At 39.5% G+C, this 20,264-nt stretch overlaps 3 protein-coding genes across 5 annotated transcripts in view; 1 reads left to right on the top strand and 2 right to left on the bottom strand.

The window, feature by feature from the left end:
• Positions 1-5,918, bottom strand: part of LOC138834394 (ribosome-releasing factor 2, mitochondrial-like) — a 31,772-nt gene extending 25,854 nt beyond the window's left edge. The window contains exons 1-3 of the mRNA XM_070033031.1: positions 5,743-5,918; positions 3,415-3,498; positions 65-146 (exon numbers count right to left, since the gene is read on the bottom strand). Coding sequence (XP_069889132.1) covers positions 65-146; positions 3,415-3,477 — 145 coding nt within the window. The 5' untranslated portion in view covers positions 3,478-3,498; positions 5,743-5,918. The remainder of the gene's footprint in view (positions 1-64; positions 147-3,414; positions 3,499-5,742) is intronic.
• A 128-nt stretch (positions 5,919-6,046) lies between these two features.
• On the top strand, positions 6,047-14,031 carry LOC138834396 (ribosome biogenesis protein NSA2 homolog). The gene is made up of 6 exons (XM_070033033.1): positions 6,047-6,173; positions 7,756-7,943; positions 8,026-8,176; positions 9,195-9,374; positions 11,102-11,294; positions 13,205-14,031. Exons 1-6 carry the CDS (start codon positions 6,171-6,173, stop codon positions 13,270-13,272), a joined length of 783 nt encoding a protein of 260 aa, XP_069889134.1. The 5' UTR covers positions 6,047-6,170; the 3' UTR covers positions 13,273-14,031.
• A 281-nt stretch (positions 14,032-14,312) lies between these two features.
• The window catches only part of LOC138834393 (soluble lamin-associated protein of 75 kDa-like), a 51,565-nt gene continuing 45,613 nt past the window's right edge, over positions 14,313-20,264 (bottom strand). For all 3 annotated transcript variants that reach the window (XM_070033029.1, XM_070033028.1, XM_070033030.1), the window contains exon 13: positions 14,313-18,690. In XM_070033029.1, the coding sequence (XP_069889130.1) occupies positions 18,142-18,690 (549 nt within the window). In that variant the 3' untranslated portion in view covers positions 14,313-18,141. The remainder of the gene's footprint in view (positions 18,691-20,264) is intronic.

Below are 20,264 nucleotides of genomic sequence, written 5' to 3'. Positions count from 1 at the left end.
CATAAAAGAGCAAGAGAAAAAAGAAAGGAAGCAAATTAGTAAAATCAGAATCAAACATCTGTACCTGGTAAGGAACTGTAATTTCTCCCAAGAAGTATCCATGGCTTTGATCTTTTTAAACTTGCTCTTATACAGCAGCACATATTCTGGTAAAGAGAAAACAAAATCTGACATTAATTTTATTTTAGATCCTAATTAGATTTTTATTGCAGTAATTTTAACATTGTAACATGCTTTGTCAGAAGAAAACACTTTGCATCCCCTTTTGAAGGAACCCAAATTCTCATATTCTTTTTTTTTTTTGTTTTTTTTTTGGGTTTTTTTTTTTTTTTTTTTTTTTTTTTTGTCGGTCGTGGGGCTTGAACTCTGGGCCTGGGTGTTGTCCCTCAGCTCTTCAGCTCAAGGCGAGCGCTCTACCACTTGAGCTACAGCGCCACTTCCGGTTTTCTGGTGGTTTATTAGAGATAGGAGTCTCACGGTCTTTCTTGCCCGGGCTGGCTTTGAACCGCGATCCTCAGATCTCAGCCTCCTGAGTAGCTAGGATTACAGGCGTGAGCCACCAGTGCCCGGCTCTCATATTCTTTTAAGAACATCACAAACCAAATCTATATTACAGAAAAGAGTAAGAATAAAATTAATACTAATATAAATGTTCTATTTGGAACTGACCTTTAGACATGGCTTAGACATGGCATGGTGCTGGGCACTTATTGGAAATGCAAATTTTCAGACCCTACTCTAGACAAGAAAAGCAACTGATTGTGATAGCTACAATTTGAAATCTGGGACAGACAGAAAACTTTAGATAAGAGTCAGAAAAGTTAAATAAGTATTTCCACACTGGATATTCTTGGTTCTACTAAACGCTTGTGGAGAGCAAGAGTTCAAAATACAATAGCTACTTTAAGGATTTATGTTTGTCTGTGTTGGTTTTTGTGTGTATGTGTGTGTGCACACACACACATGCATGCGTGCCAGGACTGGAGCTTGAACTCTAAGCCTTTCACTATAGCTGGGCTTTTTCCCATAAAGCCCTCAGCTCAAGGCTAGCACTCTACCACTTGAGCCACAGCGCCACTTCCAGCTTTTTTCTTTTTTGCTTCTGTGGTACTGAGGAATCGAACCCAGGGCCTCAGGCATGCAAAGCAAGTGCTCTATCACTGAGCCACCTTCCCAGCTCAGTTTTTTGTTTTTTTGTTTTTTCTGCCGGTCGTGGGGCCTGAATTCTGGGCCTGGGCACTGTCCCTCAGCTCTTCAGCTCAAGGCTAGCGCTCTAGCGCTTTGACCCACAGCACCACTTCCAGCTTTTTCTGCTTATGTGGTGCTGAGGAATCGAACCCAGGGCCTCATGCTTGCAAGGCAAGCACTCTACCACTGAGCCACTTTCCCAGCCCCTAGCTCAGTTCCTAAGTAACTAGGATTATAGATTTGAGCCACTGGTGCCTCAAGATAGCTTGTTTTCAGGATTTCTAACAGTAGCTATCCATGTGAGTCATTTGAAAGCTTCTTTAAAACAAGACAGTGGGGCTAGGCACTGGTGACTCATGCTTGTAATCCTAACTATTCAGGAGTCTGAGATCTGAGGATCATGGTTTGAAGCCAACCCAGGCAGGAAAGTCCATGAAACCCTTACATCCAATAAACTACTCAGAAAAAGATGGAAGTGGAGCTGTGGCTCAAATGATAAAGTGCTAGCCTTGAGCTAAAGAAGCTCAAGGACAGCCCCTAGGCCCTGAGTTCAAGCCCCAGGACTAGAAGGAAAAAAAAAAAAACATGACAGTGAGATGGAAAAAACTGGGAGAGAGCAAGGGAAGGGATAACATTATCTAAAAAGAAATGTACTTATTACCTGACTTATGTAGCTGTAACCCCTCTGTACATCACCTTTATAATAACAATTAAAAATTAAAATTAAAAGAAACATGGCAGAGGGGAAAGGGAGAGAAGAGCTGGGAGAATGGGAAGCAATATTGTTAAAAGTCTCCCAGTTGCCTCCAATGTCACATCACAATGAGAATCAGAGTTAGAGCAGGCCTATGTAAAACCAAGTCTATCTTCTATACTAGCTGCTGTCTTTATCTTCTTACACTGGATACTCTCCATCCTAATCTATCCCTAGACTACTAGACACACATTTACACCCGTCAACATATGCAGACTATTTAGCGTATGTAATAACATCACAAGTTAAATATATAAATATATATTCTTCTGAATGCTGCACAGTAGCAGAACTGAATTTACAGACTGATGATCAAAGATGTGTCTTCTGGGTTAAAGGTTCTCCACTAGTCCTCTCCTCTGCTAAGTCACTGCTGGAGAAGAAAAACCAGACAAGCTGTTGCCTGTCACTTAGCTGTAAATGATACACTGCATGGCTTCATTTGAGAATATTTCTAATGTACACTGAAGATGTGACCATTTACAAAATCATTTATAATATTTGCAAGGAGATTCAGAAATCAGGCAGAGCTTAAAGACTGAGACAATATTCCTGAAATATGGGACAAATTCCAAAGTAGCCAAGCAATTGGCTTTCAACAGCTCTGCAGAAAAAGTCTGATTGATTGATTGATTGATTGATTGATCAATCGATTGATAGTACTGGTGAAGTAAGGAGAGCCTCACACTTGCTATGAAGGCACTCTAACATCTGAGCCACTCCACCTTTAGAACCATACTGCCTGTACAATTTGCAATATATTTTCAAGGTGGAGTCTTGTGCTATGCTTGGGCTAGCTTGGACTGTGTTCCCCCTATTTATGCTTCCCTTTGTTGCTGAAATGGCATGCATACATGAGCCTAGTCATTGTGCTTTTCCCACAGCTTGGAATGCCTCTATGCTCAGGCACTGACTGAGCTGGAGTATCCTGAACTCTTATGCCTGGGCTGGCCTTGAACTGTGTTTCTCTCTCTCTCTCTCTCTCTCTCTCTCTCTCTCTCTCTCTCTCTCTCTCTCCCCCCCCCCCCCAAGTTGCTAGGATAAAAGTCACACTACCTTGCAGAAAAGTTTTATTTTAAATCTTGACACTGACTTTAACAGAAGCTTTATTTCATAAAAGCTTCAACCTACAGACTTTAGAGTATAAAGCATATCTTTGCAGTTTAAAGATGATAATTAAGTGCTGCCATTGTTAGGAAAGATATAGACCACTACTGTCCTCCAATAAATGGCACTTTATACCTCATGAGAACAACACTTCCTCTGTTTTTTGTTTTTTTTATTATTAAAGTAATTTCTTTTGACACTTGTTAAATTAAAAGAATTTCTTCTCAATTAGTTTACCTTGAGGATAGCCAAAGGCTATGATTAAACTTGAGTTTGGAATAAAAAAGTAATGATTTACAGCCAGACACTGGGAGTAAAATAACTGAGGTTGTTAAAGCACATTTAATTTTACAAGGAGAGCTTACATGAATGTGCATGCTAGGCATTTTCTGATGACTCACTGCAAATATCCACAAGTTAGTCAACATCTTGATCTTCTAAACTGTTTTCTGCAAAATGAAAAACACAGAAGTATAAAAATTAAAATTGTCCATATGAATGAACTATAGGGCCACAGTATTAATCATAGTGTTATGTAAGAAGCCATGTCTAATCCCCTCTGAAATCTGTTATGTTCTTATTCAGAAAATCACCAAGTTCTTTTGTTTCATTTCCTAAACAGAATCTTGAATCCATTCCTTCTTCATTCCAAATGGCAAAGTTCTGGCCTTATCACTCTCTGCAGTCACTATTGTTACGAACATTTGTCTTTTGTAGGTCTAACCCAATGTTGTCAATAGGAACATGTCAACACCCCACCTGTGCTTAGAAACATTGGCAAAGATTTTGGAGTACAAATTAATTTCTTTTTTTGTTGTTTTTTTTTGGGGGGGTTCCAGTAATGGGGCCTGAACTCTGGGCCTGGGCACTGTCCCTCAGCTCTTCAGCTCAAGGATAGCTCTCTCTACCACCTGAGCCACAGCGCCACTTCCGGCTTTTTTCTTTTTGCTTATGTGGTGCTGAGGAATTGAACCCAGGGCCTCAGGCATGCAAGGCAAGCACTCTACCACTGAGCCACCTTCCCAGCCCAAAATTAAAGTAATTTCTTGAACCTGGTGCTGATTATAAGAACAGGAAAAGAGCCAGACTAGGCCAATAGGAGCAAGGTCTCCCTCCTGTAAAGGTTTTGCATCCCACACCATGGCCTTGAGCAGTCCTATGAGCAATCCTTAGACATCATATCACTATGGCCTTGAGTAATTAGGCATGCAGGGCCTCTAGGCTTCATGCCATGGCCTGTTGCTTATGGAAGACTTGCAAGTGAACAACAAACTGACTGGCCCCCAGAGGTGTGCTCCTAATTAAAAGAGCTAAAAATGTATGGAGAGCTTATGCAGGATGCATGAAAGCCTGATTGTGTCTGGACACTGACATGACCCATAAGCTGCCCAATCATCTTGAGTGTCATGTAGCTCTTTCCTAGAGACACTTTAGTAATCCCTAAACAACACAGACCCAAAGTGCCTTCCCTTTGGCCCCCTCATAAGAGAGGAGCAGGAGCCCTGCTTATCTTGTTCTTCAATAAATCATTTCTGTTCTACTTCTCCCTCTGTGTCCAAGGATTCATTCTTCAAGACCACAGAGACAGAGGACCTGATCCAAGTTTTGCAGTTTTTTTCAGTAGCAATTACAAGATGTGTTTGGGTTTTGAAAATGAACTAAAATTTACAGTATATGCATTTTTCAGATACACTTCAGTGAAGACTTCTAAGTTTTTAAAAAGAGTAAAAAAACTAGGTATTAAAAGACAGAGGACTTGCTGGAGTCCCAACTTGTCTGTGACCTTAAATTACTTTAAAAAATCCCAGCTTCGGTCTTTCACCTATCACATCACAGCATTGGTATAAAAATTCACAGATTTGACAAGAATTGTCTGTACCACTACCCCCTACACATTAGGATTCAAATAATGAACAAAAGACAACAATCTCAGCCTTCATAGTGCTTCTATTCTATTAAAAAGGTTAAAAAATACAATACACAGCATCTCCTATGGAGATAGACACTATAGGGAAAAACTAACCAGGAAAGGGGAAGAAGGACAGTTGTAACTGAGGCCAAGCAGGGCCTCACTAAAACTGTGGGACTTAAGCAAAGACCTAAAGTAGGTGAGGGTGGCAAGGAGAGGGAGCCATTCCACCGAGAATTTATTTAATTTATTGTACCTGAAAATAGGACATGTTCTGCTATTAAAGATGACAGAAGAGGCCTCAAAGACTGCACTATGACTTAACAGATAGTTTCTTTGGTATTTTTGTTCTCATCATAATCAGGTTACAAACTATGGAAGCAATTCAGGGAATTTTGCGACTGAGCAGTAAAAGGTAAAACTGACAGCACTCTGAGGTACCATCTTGTGAATTACTTCCTTCGTATCGCTAGAGGGCAACTATGGTGCAAGTCCACTCGGCATTTGGTCCAAGGCCCCAACAGTTCAGAACCTCCAGAAAAAAACACAAGTGTCTCTATTTTTTTCCCTCCGAGTAGTTGGCCTAGTCGTTTTACTTTTTTCACACAATAAATTTCCATTCTCCCGTATCCTTAATTATGTCTACATTAGGGGGACGGCAGGGAGATAAATCAATCGCCCTTGCTGAAGGATGGAGAGCCGACGCCAGGGTATGGGGCCGGAGACCCCGGCTCTGACCTCTAAGGCCGGCCAAGCACCCGGAGCAGTGCAGCGCAGCACCCACCTGGCACCGTGTCGTGCGCCGGGTCTGGCCTCTTCCTGCCAGGCTGTGGAGAGAGACGCCCGCCTCTACAAGGTCTGCAAAGGCCTCGGGGTTGAGCCCCCCACGCCCGCCGCCACCCTCACGCCTCCAAGAACGAGCCCAGAGCACAAGGGGCCTCCTGCCCTGCCTGCTCTGACAGCTACCCGCCCACACTTCCGGCGGTGCAACAGGCAAATAGCGCCGGCTAGCAATTTCCGGCGCCGGACTGAATGCGGAGAACCGAGAGTCGGAACGTCTGCGTCGCATTTGCTGTTCCCACGGCGGCTTTCGGGAGCTGCTCTTTCCGGTCCCGGGTTGCGCCGAGGCCTGTTGCGCGTGTCCGGGTCCCCCGAAGCTGAGAGTGCCTTTGCCCGCCCGAGACTGCGCCCGGCGGGCCCGCGGCTCTCGTCATGGTAGGCAGGCCGCCTCGGGCGCTCGTGACGCCAGGTGTCCGGGCCGGGGGGGGCCCGGAGCCGGGGTGCCGGGAGTGCGGCGGGGCGGAAGTGCGGGGCGGGGGGAGGGCGGGCGGTCTCCGCGGAGCTCGGGCAGCGCCGTGCTGGGCGGGCGTCGAGTATGCAGTCTGCCAGACACACGGGGGCACCGGGTGGCGTTTGCCAGGTCACCAGTCTCGGAGCCCCGTGCCCGTGGTGGCTGAGACTAGTGGGAACATGCTGGAGGTGTGTGGTCATCTACAGTACGCGTCGACACCAGCGCATCCCTTGACCACTTGGGAAACTGAGTCCCCTTGCCAGAGGCCAGTCCCCGAAGACATCGGCTCTCCTCCGTCTCAAGGAATGCCTCCTCGTGGTTTTGTGCTCGCCACAAAGCCTGAGCCATAGCGGTTGATACCACCGCCTCACGACTTTGTTCGCGGTTGCTTAGCCTGGTTCGCTGAGCGGGACTGGACTTGGCATCGTTTTAGTTTTGCGGTCGTTGTTTTGTGCCGATCGCGTAGCTTGAACTCCAGGCTATCCCAGGCTTTTCGTTTTTTATTTCCACTCCAAGGGTAGCACTCTGCCACTTGAGCCGAGCTCCACTTCTGGCTTTTTGGTGGTTATTTGGAGGTGAGTCTCCTGGACTTTCCTACTTAGGAAACTGATGGGTCTTTGCCAAAGGATAAATCAGCGAAGTAATTTCTGGCTTTGAACCGTGATCCTCAGATCTCAGCCTCCTGAGTAGCTAGGATGACAGGCTTGAGCCACCGGCTTCCAGCTGTATTTGGGGGATCTTAAAACGAAGATATAGACCGGCCACGTGTTTAAAATAAAGCAGCTTATTTAAAATACAAAAAGGATTCTATACATTACTAGTGAAATACAAAATACATCCACTTTGGAAAACAGGAAGGCATGCAACTTTATATTGCAGCCTTATTCCTAAATACCCAAAACTATAAATCTTTCATCTTTAAATAACATCCTTAGCAATAAAAAGGGCTGATGTACTGACATATCCAACAAAGTAGGAAAAACCCCTAAGTCTTCAGCAAAATGAAAGAAACCATATGCAAAAGGATGTACATAACATAGATCTTGTTCACATTTCATTCTGGGAAAGACAAAATCCTAAGGAGAGATAACAGATTGAGGATAAGGAAGATGATTGGTTTCAAACTGGCACAAGGGAACTTTGGGTGATGAAATATTTTTATTGTAGTGGTCAGTCAAAACTTGGCCTAAAATGGGCAAGTTTTATCATGTACAAGTTATACTTCAATAAAATATGTTCTTTTAATAAATTAGAAATGTTTGAAAGGCAGTTTCCCTTACTAATGGTAAGAAGAGATTTCTGCAGTCAGATCATTCTTTTAATCGAGTAACTCACTGAGATTATTACAGATGTATGCTTTTCATTTATCCAAGATTAAAATATGTCTTATATCATGGGAATAAGCAAGTGAGGACAATACAGGATCGTATCTACGTACTGTGTCATAATTTTAGAGTAATTTTGTCACTACTTTTACAATTTAAAGTAACATTTCTTACATTATAGCCACAAAATGAATATATTGAATTACACCGTAAACGCTATGGATATCGTCTGGATTACCATGAGAAAAAAAGAAAGAAAGAAAGCCGAGAGGCTCATGAACGGTCAAAGAAGGCAAAAAAAATGATTGGCCTGAAGGCTAAGCTCTACCACAAACAGCGCCATGCTGAGAAAATACAAATGAAAAAGACGTAAGTGGGCCCATTCATTTCACCTAACAAGTTACTATCTGTTGTTAGGGGTTATTATTGAATCTTCTTTCCTTCTTGATAGCATCAAGATGCATGAAAAGAGAAACACCAAACAAAAAGATGATGAGAAGACTCCTCAGGGAGCAGTACCTGCCTATTTGCTGGACAGAGAAGGACAGTCCCGAGCAAAAGTACTATCCAATATGATTAAACAAAAACGGAAAGAGAAGGCGGTAAGCAGTAAAATTTGAAGTCTTCTCTTTTGTTCAGGACAGTTAAATTTGTTCTGAGTTTTTCTTCAGTTTAATTTCAAACATGAAGGGCAATTCTTATTCACAATTTTTAGGTAATTTTTTTGAAGTTTGCATATTTGATTAAATAATTTCTCATCACCAGGTTTTAGAATGTGATATTTTGTTTTTATTTAAACTTGCTAGAATATCATTGTATGACACCAAAAGAAACCTTATTGGTTATCTCTTTAACCCCTTGTTTCACAAGAGTGGAGTCCCATAAGTTCTCAGTCATTCTTCATGGTTAATTATGAAATAGTGATGCTGCTCTTGAAATTGGTATCTTAGTAATAGGTCCAGAATTTTTCTTTTTTTTGGGGGGGGGGGGGGCCTGGTAGTGGGGCCTGAACTCTGGGCCTGGGCGCTGTCCCTCAGCTCTTCAGCTCAAGGCTAGCGCTCTACCACTTGAGCCACAGCGCCACTTCCGGCTTTTTTCTTTTTGCTTATGTGGTGCTGAGGAATCGAACCCAAGGCCTCAGGCATGCAAGGCAAGCGCTCTACCTCTGAGCCACCTTCCCAGCCCAAGGTCCAGAATTTTTCCACTGCTGTTGTGTGTACATAAAACTTTGCATTATAGAGAGGAACAAAACATCTACTGAGAGATTTTCTTGCTAGTAGTATAATCCAAAAGTCCACTTGAGGTACATTTGGCAAGATTTTATGTTACTGACTAGTAAAGTAAGTACATCACTACTTACAGAAGCTACTGCTTTGCTGTAGATGTATTTTTAATTACCCATTATAAGGCCTTAATATTTTTAGCTTCAATACCTGATGTCGCCATGATTTATCAACTTAGTTTTGTGTGATCATGGCTAAGGAGACTATATTTGTAAAAAACTCAACCAAATGTGTTGAATGTTAGGGGGAAAAAAGTGAATCTATTACTTCATAAGCCCAAAGCATGTTTGATTTATTCTCATTGTCCTTTACTTAAAATATCAATTCCCATTTTTAGGGAAAGTGGGAAGTCCCTCTGCCAAAAGTTCGGGCCCAGGGAGAAACAGAAGTATTAAAAGTTATTCGTACAGGAAAGAGGAAAAAGAAGGCATGGAAGAGGATGGTTACTAAAGTCTGCTTTGTTGGAGATGGCTTTACAAGAAAGCCTCCTAAATATGAAAGGTTCATCAGACCAATGGTAAGTCCTTGGCAAAAGTGCAGTGACTTCAGTGTTAATTCCTTTGTTAAAATTGGTAAAGTCCATTAGAGTTTCCTGAAGTTCCTAAAACTGGTATGAGAACCAGGTTGAAAAAAAAGTTTTATACTGTTTTTGTTACTTTGTTATTGATGGGAATTACTTAACATTTTCTTCCTATAGTCAAGACTCATGACTTCCATATTCCTAAAAGTATATGAAAAAAATTTAAAATCTCCATTTTCTTTTTTTTTTTTTTTTTTTTTTTGTCGGTCGTGGGGCTTGAACTCTGGGCCTGGGCGCTGTCCCTCAGCTCTTCAGCTCAAGGCGAGCGCTCTACCACTTGAGCTACAGCGCCACTTCCGGTTTTCTGGTGGTTTATTGGAGATAGGAGTCTCACGGTCTCTCCTGCCCGGGCTGGCTTTGAACCGCGATCCTCAGATCTCAGCCTCCTGAGTAGCTAGGATTACAGGCGTGAGCCACCAGCGCCCGGCAAAATCTCCATTTTCTACATATAGTCACATTTTATATTTTCAACATGCCTGACACTGATAGACTTCAAAACATTTGTCTATGTCTTTGAGACCAGTTAGACAACTTAGGTAGTACTGTAGTGTCACTGAGTCAGACTGCAGTAAAGTCAGTATCATTTTTTTTTCAGTCATGGGTCTTAAACTCTGGTGCTGGGTGCTGTCCCTCAGCTCTTCAGCTCAAGGCTAGTGCTCTACCACTTGAGCACAGCGCTACTTCTGGCTTTGAGTGGCTTATTTGAGATAAGAATCTCACTTCCTGCCGGGCCTGGCTTTGAACCTCAATCCTCAGATCTCAGCCTCCTGAGTAGCTAGGATTACAGGTGTCAGCCACCAGGCACCCAGCAAGGTCAATAACTTAATTCTTTTGAAATCATTCAAGATATTGCCAGCAAAAAGAAGAGCTAGGGGGGAATAGAAAAGTGGCTTTTCTATGGCAGCGGTGTAACTATACCCCCAAACAAATCCCCTAACTCCCATTTGTCTACCTCTTTGGGGGGGAAATATAATTGTGTATTTTTATAGAATCCCTTCAAAGAAACTGAATTTTACTGCTAGATATCTAATTGCTTAGAAAGAGAAGGAATTGGAAAGAGAAAAACAGATGGTATTAATTATAGTGCTCAACCTGAGTAACTTTTGGTGTATTTAAATATGAAGTCTTGCTTTTATAAACAAAGTCTTAGTGAAGGGAAGCCGTAACATCAGATCACATGGCCTATAAACTCTAAAAGTTTGCTATCTAGACCTAGTAAGGATTCCCTTAGTTGGGGTTTTTTGGTGGGCTCTTTTTCTTTTTGGAGTGTCTGTGTGGCTTGAACTCAGAGGATGGTCATTGTCCCTGAGCTTTTTGGCTCAAGGTAAGTGTTCAACCACTTGAGCCACAGCTCCAATTCCAGTTTTTTGGTGTTTATTTGGAGATAAGACAATCTCACAGACTTTCCTGCCCAGACTGGTTCCAACTAAAATCCTCAGATCTCAAGCTCCTGAGTAGCTAGGATTACACGTGAGCCACTGGTACCTGGCTTCTCTTGTCAGTTTTGTTTTGTTTTGTTTTTTAAGTCTATAGAAATGTTATGATTTTATCTGATAGTTTAGAATCTGACATTATTCAGCCCATGCTTAAGAAAATTGAAAAACATCCAAAAAGTCTACTTGTTAACATTTTGGACTCAGACATTTTTGTGTTTGACCTTCTAGGGCTTACGTTTCAAGAAGGCCCATGTAACACATCCTGAACTGAAAGCCACCTTTTGCCTGCCAATACTTGGTGTGAAAAAGAATCCCTCATCCCCACTGTATACAACTTTGGGTGTCATTACCAAAGGGACAGTCATTGAAGTGAACGTGAGTGAGCTGGGGCTAGTGACACAAGGAGGCAAGGTTATTTGGGGTAAGTAAATCTTTGAATATGAGACTGTTGTTCTATGTTCTGTAGTCCTAGTAGAAATTTGATTTCTTTTTTAGGTTAGTATAAAATGTTTTTTAATGTAGAAGACCTAAATAAGTTGAAACTTGGTGTAATCAAATGTAACTCTTACAAAGAATTTTTTTTTTTTTTTGGTGGGGCCTGAACTCTGAGCCTGGGCACTGTCCCTTAACTCTTCAGCTCAAGGCTAACGCTCTACCACTTGAGCCACAGCGCCTCTCCCAGCTTTTTCTTTTTGCTTATGTGGTGCTGAGGAATCAATCGAACCCAGGGCCTCATGGATGCAAGGCAAGCACTCTACCACTGAGCCACCTTCCCAGCCCCCCCCCCTTTTTTTTTTGTCAGTCGTGGGGCTTGAACTCTGGGCTTGGGTGCTGTCCTTGCCCTCTTCAGCTCAAGGCTAGCACTCTACCACTTGAGCCACAGAGCCACTTCTCATTTTCTGGTGGTTAATTTGGAGATAAGAGTTTCATGACCAGGCTGGGAAGTTGGTTCAATGGTAGAGTGCTTGCCTCACATGCATGAGGCCCTTGGTTCAATTCCTCAACACCACATAAGCAGAATAAAGCTGGAAGTGGTGCTGTGGCTCAAGTGGTGGTAGGGCGCTAGACTTTAGTTGAAGACGTGAGGGACAGTGCCCAGGCCCAGAGTTCAGCCTCCATGACCGACCAAAAAAAAAAGTTATGGCCTTTCCTGCCCAGGCTAGTTTTGAACTGTGAGCCTCAGATCTTGAATAGCTAGGATTACAGGCATGAGCCCACCGACACCTAGCTAATTGTTTTTTAACTTAGTTTGTTTTCAGTATATAAGATATACTATTAGATTTGATTTTTTCATAAATTTCTTTTAATGAGGGAAGCAGATGGAAAGTTACATGGAATAATTCATTGTGAGGGAAGAGGCATACATTAAACCTAAAGATAGTATTTCAGTAATTAAGACTAAACTTTTTCATTTAGTTTTAACTTTTTTTATTTGCTTGATTTTATGGTTTTAATGTCCAGAATGTTTTCTAAATTTCAATGTTCTCTGGCAAGGAAAATTACCTTGAAATTCTTGAATCACTATCTCAATGTCATGTTGGATGACCTTAGTTTTTGAATAGGTTGTAAAATTTATCTGAAACTCTTTAAAACCCCATAAGGACTGGGGCTATAGATCACTGGTAGAAAGCTTGTTACATATGTACAAGTCCCTGGGATTTATTTCTAACATTACTGTCACCACCCCCTATCCCTCTCTCCACCAAAAAAGTACTTGCATTACTGAGCATAGTATAGTGGACACCTGTAATCCTAGCACTCAGGAAGTGGAAAGAGGAGGATCTCAAGTTCTAGGTTAGCCTGGTATACATAATAAGACCTCATTGCAATACTGAGCAAAATGCAATGTATTTTTCAGTGAGTGTCATGGGGGAAATAAGTATAAATATATATGTATGTATGTATGTATGTATGTATGTGTATGTATTTTTCAGTGAGTGTCATGGGGGAAATAAGTATAAATATATATGTATGTATGTATATATGTATGTATGTATATATATATATATAAGGTACAAATAGAGACTGCTGTTTAGAAAACACTTAATATAAAGGTTGGATTCAAGGAAGGGGTAACATTTTCCACAGAAATATACTCCTTACCTGACTCACGAAACTCTAAACCTCATATACATCACCTTATTAACTACAAAAAAGAAAAAGGTTGTGTGCAGAACCCAAAATTGGCTTTTGAATGACATGTTTGTAAAATTTTAATTTTAATTTCTTACATATTAGGAGTGATAATTATATTTTAAATCAAAGGTCATAATCTTTAACAAGTTTTTGGTAGCTAACATTCCACTTGTCTCCTTGTTTTGTTTTCCTTAGGTAAATATGCACAAGTTACCAACAATCCTGAAAACGATGGATGTATAAATGCAGTCTTACTGGTTTGACAGACATTTCAAACAAGTAATTACAATTTTTGAAGACTACAAACCAATCAGGAAAACCACCATCATTGTGTTGTTTCTGAGTGCTATCAAATAGCCTTACTTAGCTGAAATCAACAAAACTAGTTAACTAAATTGTAAAAAAAAAAAAAAAGGCCTATTTTTACAAATTGGTATTTATTTATAGGGGACTGGTAAGAGCTTACATGTTACTAAACTTGAATGATTAAAAAAGCAAACATACAGGTAACAGTATCTGCATGAAAGTGAGTATTTGGTGATATAAGTCTGTTACTACTGGAAAAACTACCAGTATAGAGTTGAAAATATTAACAGATGAATTCACACTTAGAAGTCAAAACCAGGGGGACTGGGAAGGTGGCTCAGTGGTAGAGCGCTTGCCTTGCATGCATGAGGCCCTGGGTTCGATTCCTCAGCACCACATAAGCAAAAAGAAAAAAGCCAGAAGTGGCGCTGTGGCTCAAGTGGTAGAGCGCTAGCCTTGAGCCGAAGAGCTAAAGGACAGTGCCCAGGCCCCATGACCGGACCCAAAAAAAAGAAAAAGTCAAAACCAGGAAATTTTGTGGTTTTCAACCTCAATGTTCTCACAGACCCTAAAAAATATAACATTAAAACATAATGTGTTAAGCATATAAAATGTTTAAAGTATCTGAAGGCATACCAACAAGAAAATGTAGAACTTTAGAAATACCTTTTTACCTGTTGATTAGTCTTTAAATAAAGTTTGTCAGTGAACTAAAATGTAGTTTAAGCAGTTTCTATATCCTAAAAATAATAGTATATATACATACCTTGAGAATAGTTAAAAAATTGATTTAAGTAACTAGCTTAATTTGCACTGATGTCCCGAAATTTATTTGCAGATACTTAGTTAAAATTAAAGTCATATTTGTGTCTTCAAAGTACCATCAGTGTAACTAATTGTCCCTTTAAGAAATCCATTTAAAACAAATTCGGTATCCAAACACATTTCATAAGTAATACTGGGAACAGAAGGGAAAGAACTTCAGAACAGACCAGAACACAGTAACAAAATATAGGTTTAATTACTACTTTAAACTTTAAAAAAAAAAAAAAAACTACCAAGGAAAAATTTCTCCAGTACGACTTGACTTGCTACTCTGAATAAGACAACTTTTTTTTTTTTTGTAAATTTTATAGACAAGAGTTTTAGAATACACACAGACACTTAGGAAGATGATCCAGTGTGGCAATCAGTAGGACAAGACTGCACTTTTCTTACAATTAGATTTCAAGTTACTTCACCTGTAATCAAAGTAAGTAGTGTGCGAATTAAGCTCTAGAAAGTGAAAAGATAAAAAGAACTGACTTCAGGTAATCACTGGATACTACACAAACGAGCTTTTTACTTATTTTTTTAGAACTCAAAATAAGCCATTGTCTTGTACAAAAGTTTTACCAGTATGAAAACAAGGGTAACTAACATTTGTAACAAACCACACCATTGGACTGGATCACACCTGAAATACTGTAGTGCTACTAATGGACACAAAAGGCAGGAATTTGCTTCCAAAATACTGTTCACAGATGAATAATTTTAGTATAAATTCTTTATTTACATTAAAATCTGTTTCAGCTTGCTGGTGTGACCAAACCTTAGAAGGTAATCCCAAAGGATAAAGCAGAACTTAAGAGCAGATACTTAGGTATTAGGTAAAGGCTCAATGCAGTGCCATCATAAACTTTCAAGGTACTTTATAATAGTTACAAACCATTTTAGATAGTGTTCTGGTAGTCTTTAAAAGTAAACTGAATGACTATAGGTAATAGATAATCATCTGATATAATTATACTATCTATATGACTAGATAGTAAATAATAACTATACTCTTTACCATCTCTGCACTGAATGCAAATGCCACGAATATAGACACATTTTAAGTATAAGACTGACATTCTAAGCCATGCCATTTGATTATATTTTTAAAAACCATAATAGAACTCACCTTTATAAGTTGTAGAGGAGCTTTACAGTAAATTCTTATTTCTGTGAGGTCTAGCATTTGAATAAACTAAAATTCTGCTAATAACCATCTGCTTTATATTATACAAGGAATTATATATGTATATACACAAGAAGTGAACTCCCTTCTCTGCAAAGAAGGCTTTTTAAACAAAATACCAGTTCACAAAGGACTATGTAGAATGTGACTGAACACTCAACATGCAGACTGGCTGGTTGAAATCACATTGCAGTCCTCCGTGATACTGATGGTTTTTCCAATAAAGTATCAGGTTAAGTTTATTTAGGCTCCTATTGATAAATTCTGCTATGGATTTTATATAATTTTAGTTACTGAATATAAAAGGTTTTTCCATGTGACCTAGCTTTTCCCCTTAGTATCTATAAATCCTCAGCATTTTCTGTCTGAATAAGTAGGAGGCCAGACATGGTGCCCATACTTAATACCAGCATTTTAGAGGCTGAGACGGGGAGGATGGAAAATTCCAAAAGTAACCTGGACTACACAGACGCTGTCTCAAGAAAAACAGGCAATAAAAGTTTTCTTGTATGGTGAGCAAAAAGACTTAAAATTGCTTAGTTACTGTTTAAACCAAATTTAGTAAGTTTATACTGTTAGTCTCCAGTGATGGTAGATGAATAAATACTTTTTTTTTTTTAAATAAGAGAACCACTGACATGTCAAGATTGCCAGTAAACGCACTTTTTTAGAAACTCCACTCATTTAAAGAAAGCAATTTAAAGGGAAAAGTGGTGAAAAGAATTAGTAAAATATCTAAGGAATTGAAAAAAATGGAAGTTAGTTTTCAGAATCTTTAGTTACTTGCCTAGGTGTGATATTAACAAGGTTTTACAAACATACAAAGCAATGTATTTTATAGATTCATGACTTTCATGTAGAAAAAATTGGCCAAAATACTTTGATTTTCACTCAGAAGTTATATAACTGCCTCTGAACAATTAGAGAAAAATGGCAAATATGATAAATCTAGATGTTATATGAAGGGCAGAGTTGATTTTGTCTGCTTAAATATTTTAACTAGATCTTTATAAAAATAACATCTAAAAATGTAATGTAATGGTAACACATAACTTGACTGAAGACAGCAGACCTTCAACATAAACATACCACTTCAAATAAGGACACAAAGTCATAATGTATCAATTCTTTTTCTTTTTTTTTATACTATTACTGTAGCTTGAATTCATGCCTTCATACCTCACTTGGAATTTTGCTCAAGACTGGTGCTCTACCACTTACGCCACAACTCCACTTCCAGCTCTTTTGTTGATTATTTTCTGTCCAGGCTGGCATCAAGCCTTGATCCTCAGATCTCAGCCTCCTGAGTACCTAGGATAGCAGGCATGAACCACCAGTGCTTAGATGTAACTTACTCACACATGATTCAAGAATAGGCTAGTTCAAAAATCTGAGTGGTTTGAAAACATTCTCCAGTCAAGTACAAATTGAAGTACATGTATTATTTTAAAAAATTACTTTTGAAATTCGAGTTCTCAAATAACTATTTTGTACATTTAAAAATAAATTACCATATAGCAAAAACAGTTGAGGAATGGGATGTTTCCCCTCCAGATTTCCCTAAGCCAATAAATGCTTTTGCTATGGCAACACAAAGTACACACAATAAGCTAGCTTGCAACCAGAACTCTCAGAACAAATCTAGAGCTACAAGACCAAAGGGATAGCTGAATTTCCCCCAATTCATTGAAGTTTTTGTAACTACAACTTCTAGGGCAGATTTACCCCTACCATTTTAGGTTTAAGATTGTGGGACATAGTTCTATACCTACCCAAAATATGGATACAAGGGCACAAACTGGGAGGCAGGAAGGCAGGCAGACCTTCTAACCTGAGAATCACTCCGTGAGTTAGAGGGACAGATGCAAACTGAAGAGAAAATAAGACTACAGAATTAGGTCAGAAGGAGGATTAGGAGAAAACGGCACATTTCTTAAGTACAGGAATTAACTAGGTAGGATCAAAAGTATACTCTAACTTAATTTATCTGTGAGCAGGACTGATAGTCAAGATAAATGGTATCCCTAAATTCCCTTACTTGGAATATTTACCAGATTAAAAGTAGAAGTACACTTTGTAAGCTTGTAAGCATCTGCAGATACGCAAAGATAAAAAAATTACAGGAAACTAATACTTCATATGGAATTTAAATAATGTGCCCACGTGCCAGTTACCCCAGCAGTCTTGTTAATATCAGATCATAAAGGGTTAGAAGTAGATCTTATATATACCAATCCACAGACACTGAAGTGGAAAGAAACTGTACAAGTAGGAAGCTGAAAACCAAAACATTGGCTTCAAAAATCTCTGACCATAAATTTTTGTGCTGTCATGTAGTTGAGGTTCTATGTATTCTAATTTACTGATGCTTGTTTTTTTAGGCATGCCTACATTTTAAAAAATGAGTTTTGATATCTAAGATAAAACTTCTAGAACTCTCACCATGTTTTACTATTAAAACCCTTAATATAAAAGATTTTTATAATCCTTACAAGAAACAAAAAGCCTACTACTTTCACAACTTTTTATTTTTTAATATTAATGGTCTGATGTCCCACTTGCTAAAGAAAAATATAATATGATCTGGATTCCCAAAATTGAAACATGGTTAATAAAAATAAGAAATTGTTATATACACAAAATAGCCTGCAAAATTAATAACTATGGTGAATCCTAGTTCCTAAAGGGAAGAGAAAAACTGCACTGTAAATAAGTTCAAATTGAAATTTTGGAAATTTTTGTCCTGTGCCCCATGCTGTTTATTAATTACCATGTTTTAAAAACAACTATTATGTCACAAAGAAGAGGATTGATCATACGTATTTCTTCAGGTCAGCTTGGCTTTCTTCTTGGCAGGTCCTTTGTGTCCTTTGGCCTTTCTTCTTAAATTCCGCCTGTCTACCACAGGCACTTCTACTTCTATCTCCTCGGAGCTGCTATCTACAGCTTTTTCTGCTGACTGTGTGAACTGATCCAGTTGTTCAGAAGATGCTTCAGACTGCTCCTCTGATTGGTTCTTCTGTCCTGCATTCTGAGAAAATGGCACATCCTCAAGTTCTACCTCTATTAGAGAACTCTGAGGAAGAGTGGTAGACATTTCCTGGGGCTCAGGTGCAACCTCCTCACCCTGGTCTTCCAACGAGGAAGCAGTGTGGGGTGATAAATTCTCAGAGACTGGTTCTTCAGAAAATTCTGTTACCACAGAGTTTGGAAAACCACTATCAGATCGTTCTTCATTTGAGATAGTAGCAACATTGTCTGAACTCCCCAAATGTGCTTTCTTTTTTGAAACTAGGGACAGTTTCTCTTCAGTGTGCCCCTTGTCATCAGATGGGCCTTGATCCATCAAAGTTTCTGAGTCAGTTATATGTCGGGTCTGAAAATAAAATACTTGATCAACAGATAATCTTTTGCAACACAGTTCTAAACTGTATTATTCTCAGACATCAACATGCAATTACACTGAACTACAACTGAAAGAATTCAGTATTCATTATTTTTTTAACCATGTGTATACATTCTGAATACAAGTCAATGTCTTCAAAATTGTCTCATGGAACATTAGATAGATAGATAGATAGATAGATAGATAGATAGATAGATAGATAGATAGATAGATAGATAGATAGATTAGTGTATAGAACAAAAGTAATTATTTTATCTCAAAGAGTACTTAAACATTAAACTTCATATTAATTGTCTTCAAAATCATGAATTATTCAGGCACTGGTGGCTTATATCTATAATCAGGAGGTTGAGATCTGAGGGTTGCAGTTCAAAGCCAGCTTGGATAGGAAAGTCCCTAAGATCCTTTATCTCAAATTAACCCCCCAAAAAGCCAAACAGAATAGAGACAGTGCTAAGGTCCTGAGTTCAAGCCCTAGGACCAGCATACGTATATAAAAAATCTTGAATCATCTAAGGTCCTAGTTTCCTAAATTTTACTAGAGGCAGAAGAAAGAATGCCCTGGGACATGTGTTTCCCTTCTACCTTTGACTCTGGTTTCACTAGATGATAGATAAGGCAATGGAAGTTTTATTCATTGATTTAGGTTTTTGGAATATTCCAAAGTAACAAAATTAAAGCTCTTTAAATACTGTACCAAGTTTCTTTTCCAATAATCTAGTCTGTCTAAAATCAGAATTACATTATGTAAGCAACAATATATCCAATAGTTGGTAAACCTTGTTTTATCCTTTTTTTGTGTGTGTTTTGTAGAGTTTGAACTCAGGGCCCAGGCACTGTCCCTGAGCATTTCTACTCAAGTACACCTTACGTCTTTGAGCCACGGCTCCACTTTCAGTTTTTGAATGGTTAACTGGAGAGTCTCATGAGACTTTTCTACCCAGGCTGGGTTCCAACTATGATCTTGCAGATCTCAGCCTCCTGAATAGCTAGGATTACAGGCATGAGTACTGCTTTTTCGTTGTTGTTGTTGTTGTTGGTTGTGGGGCTTGAACTCTGGGTACTGTCTCTCAGCTCTTTAGTTCAAGGCAAGTACTCTACCACTTTGAGCCATAGCACCACTTCTAGTTTTCTGGTGGTTTATTGGAGATAAGAGTCTCATAGAGCCGGGTGTTGGTGGCTAATCCTAGCTACTTAGGAGGCTAAGATCTGAGGATCACGATTCAAAGCCAGCTTGGGCAGGAAAGTCCGTGAAACTCATCTCCAGTAAACCACCAGAAAACAGGAAGTGAGGTTGTGGCTCAGTGGTAGAGCGCTAGCCTTGAGCTGAAGAGCTGAAGGACAATGCCCAGGCCCAGAGTTCAAGCCCCACAACGGATTAAAAAAAAAAAAAGTCTTAAGAGACTTTCCTGCCCCAGCTTGCTTTGAACCGTGATTCTCAGATCTTAGCCTCCTGAGTAGCTAGGATTACAGGTATGAGCCACTGGTGCCCAGCAAGTATTTCTTAAGTCTAAAGGAAAAATTAAATTCATTATCATAAAGTA

This window comes from Dipodomys merriami, unplaced genomic scaffold, assembly GCF_024711535.1.
Source record: "Dipodomys merriami isolate MVZ:Mamm:240054 unplaced genomic scaffold, mDipMer1.0.p SCAF_213, whole genome shotgun sequence".
NCBI classification, from domain to species: domain Eukaryota; kingdom Metazoa; phylum Chordata; class Mammalia; order Rodentia; family Heteromyidae; genus Dipodomys; species Dipodomys merriami.
This window is presented reverse-complemented; position numbering and strand designations above follow the sequence as displayed.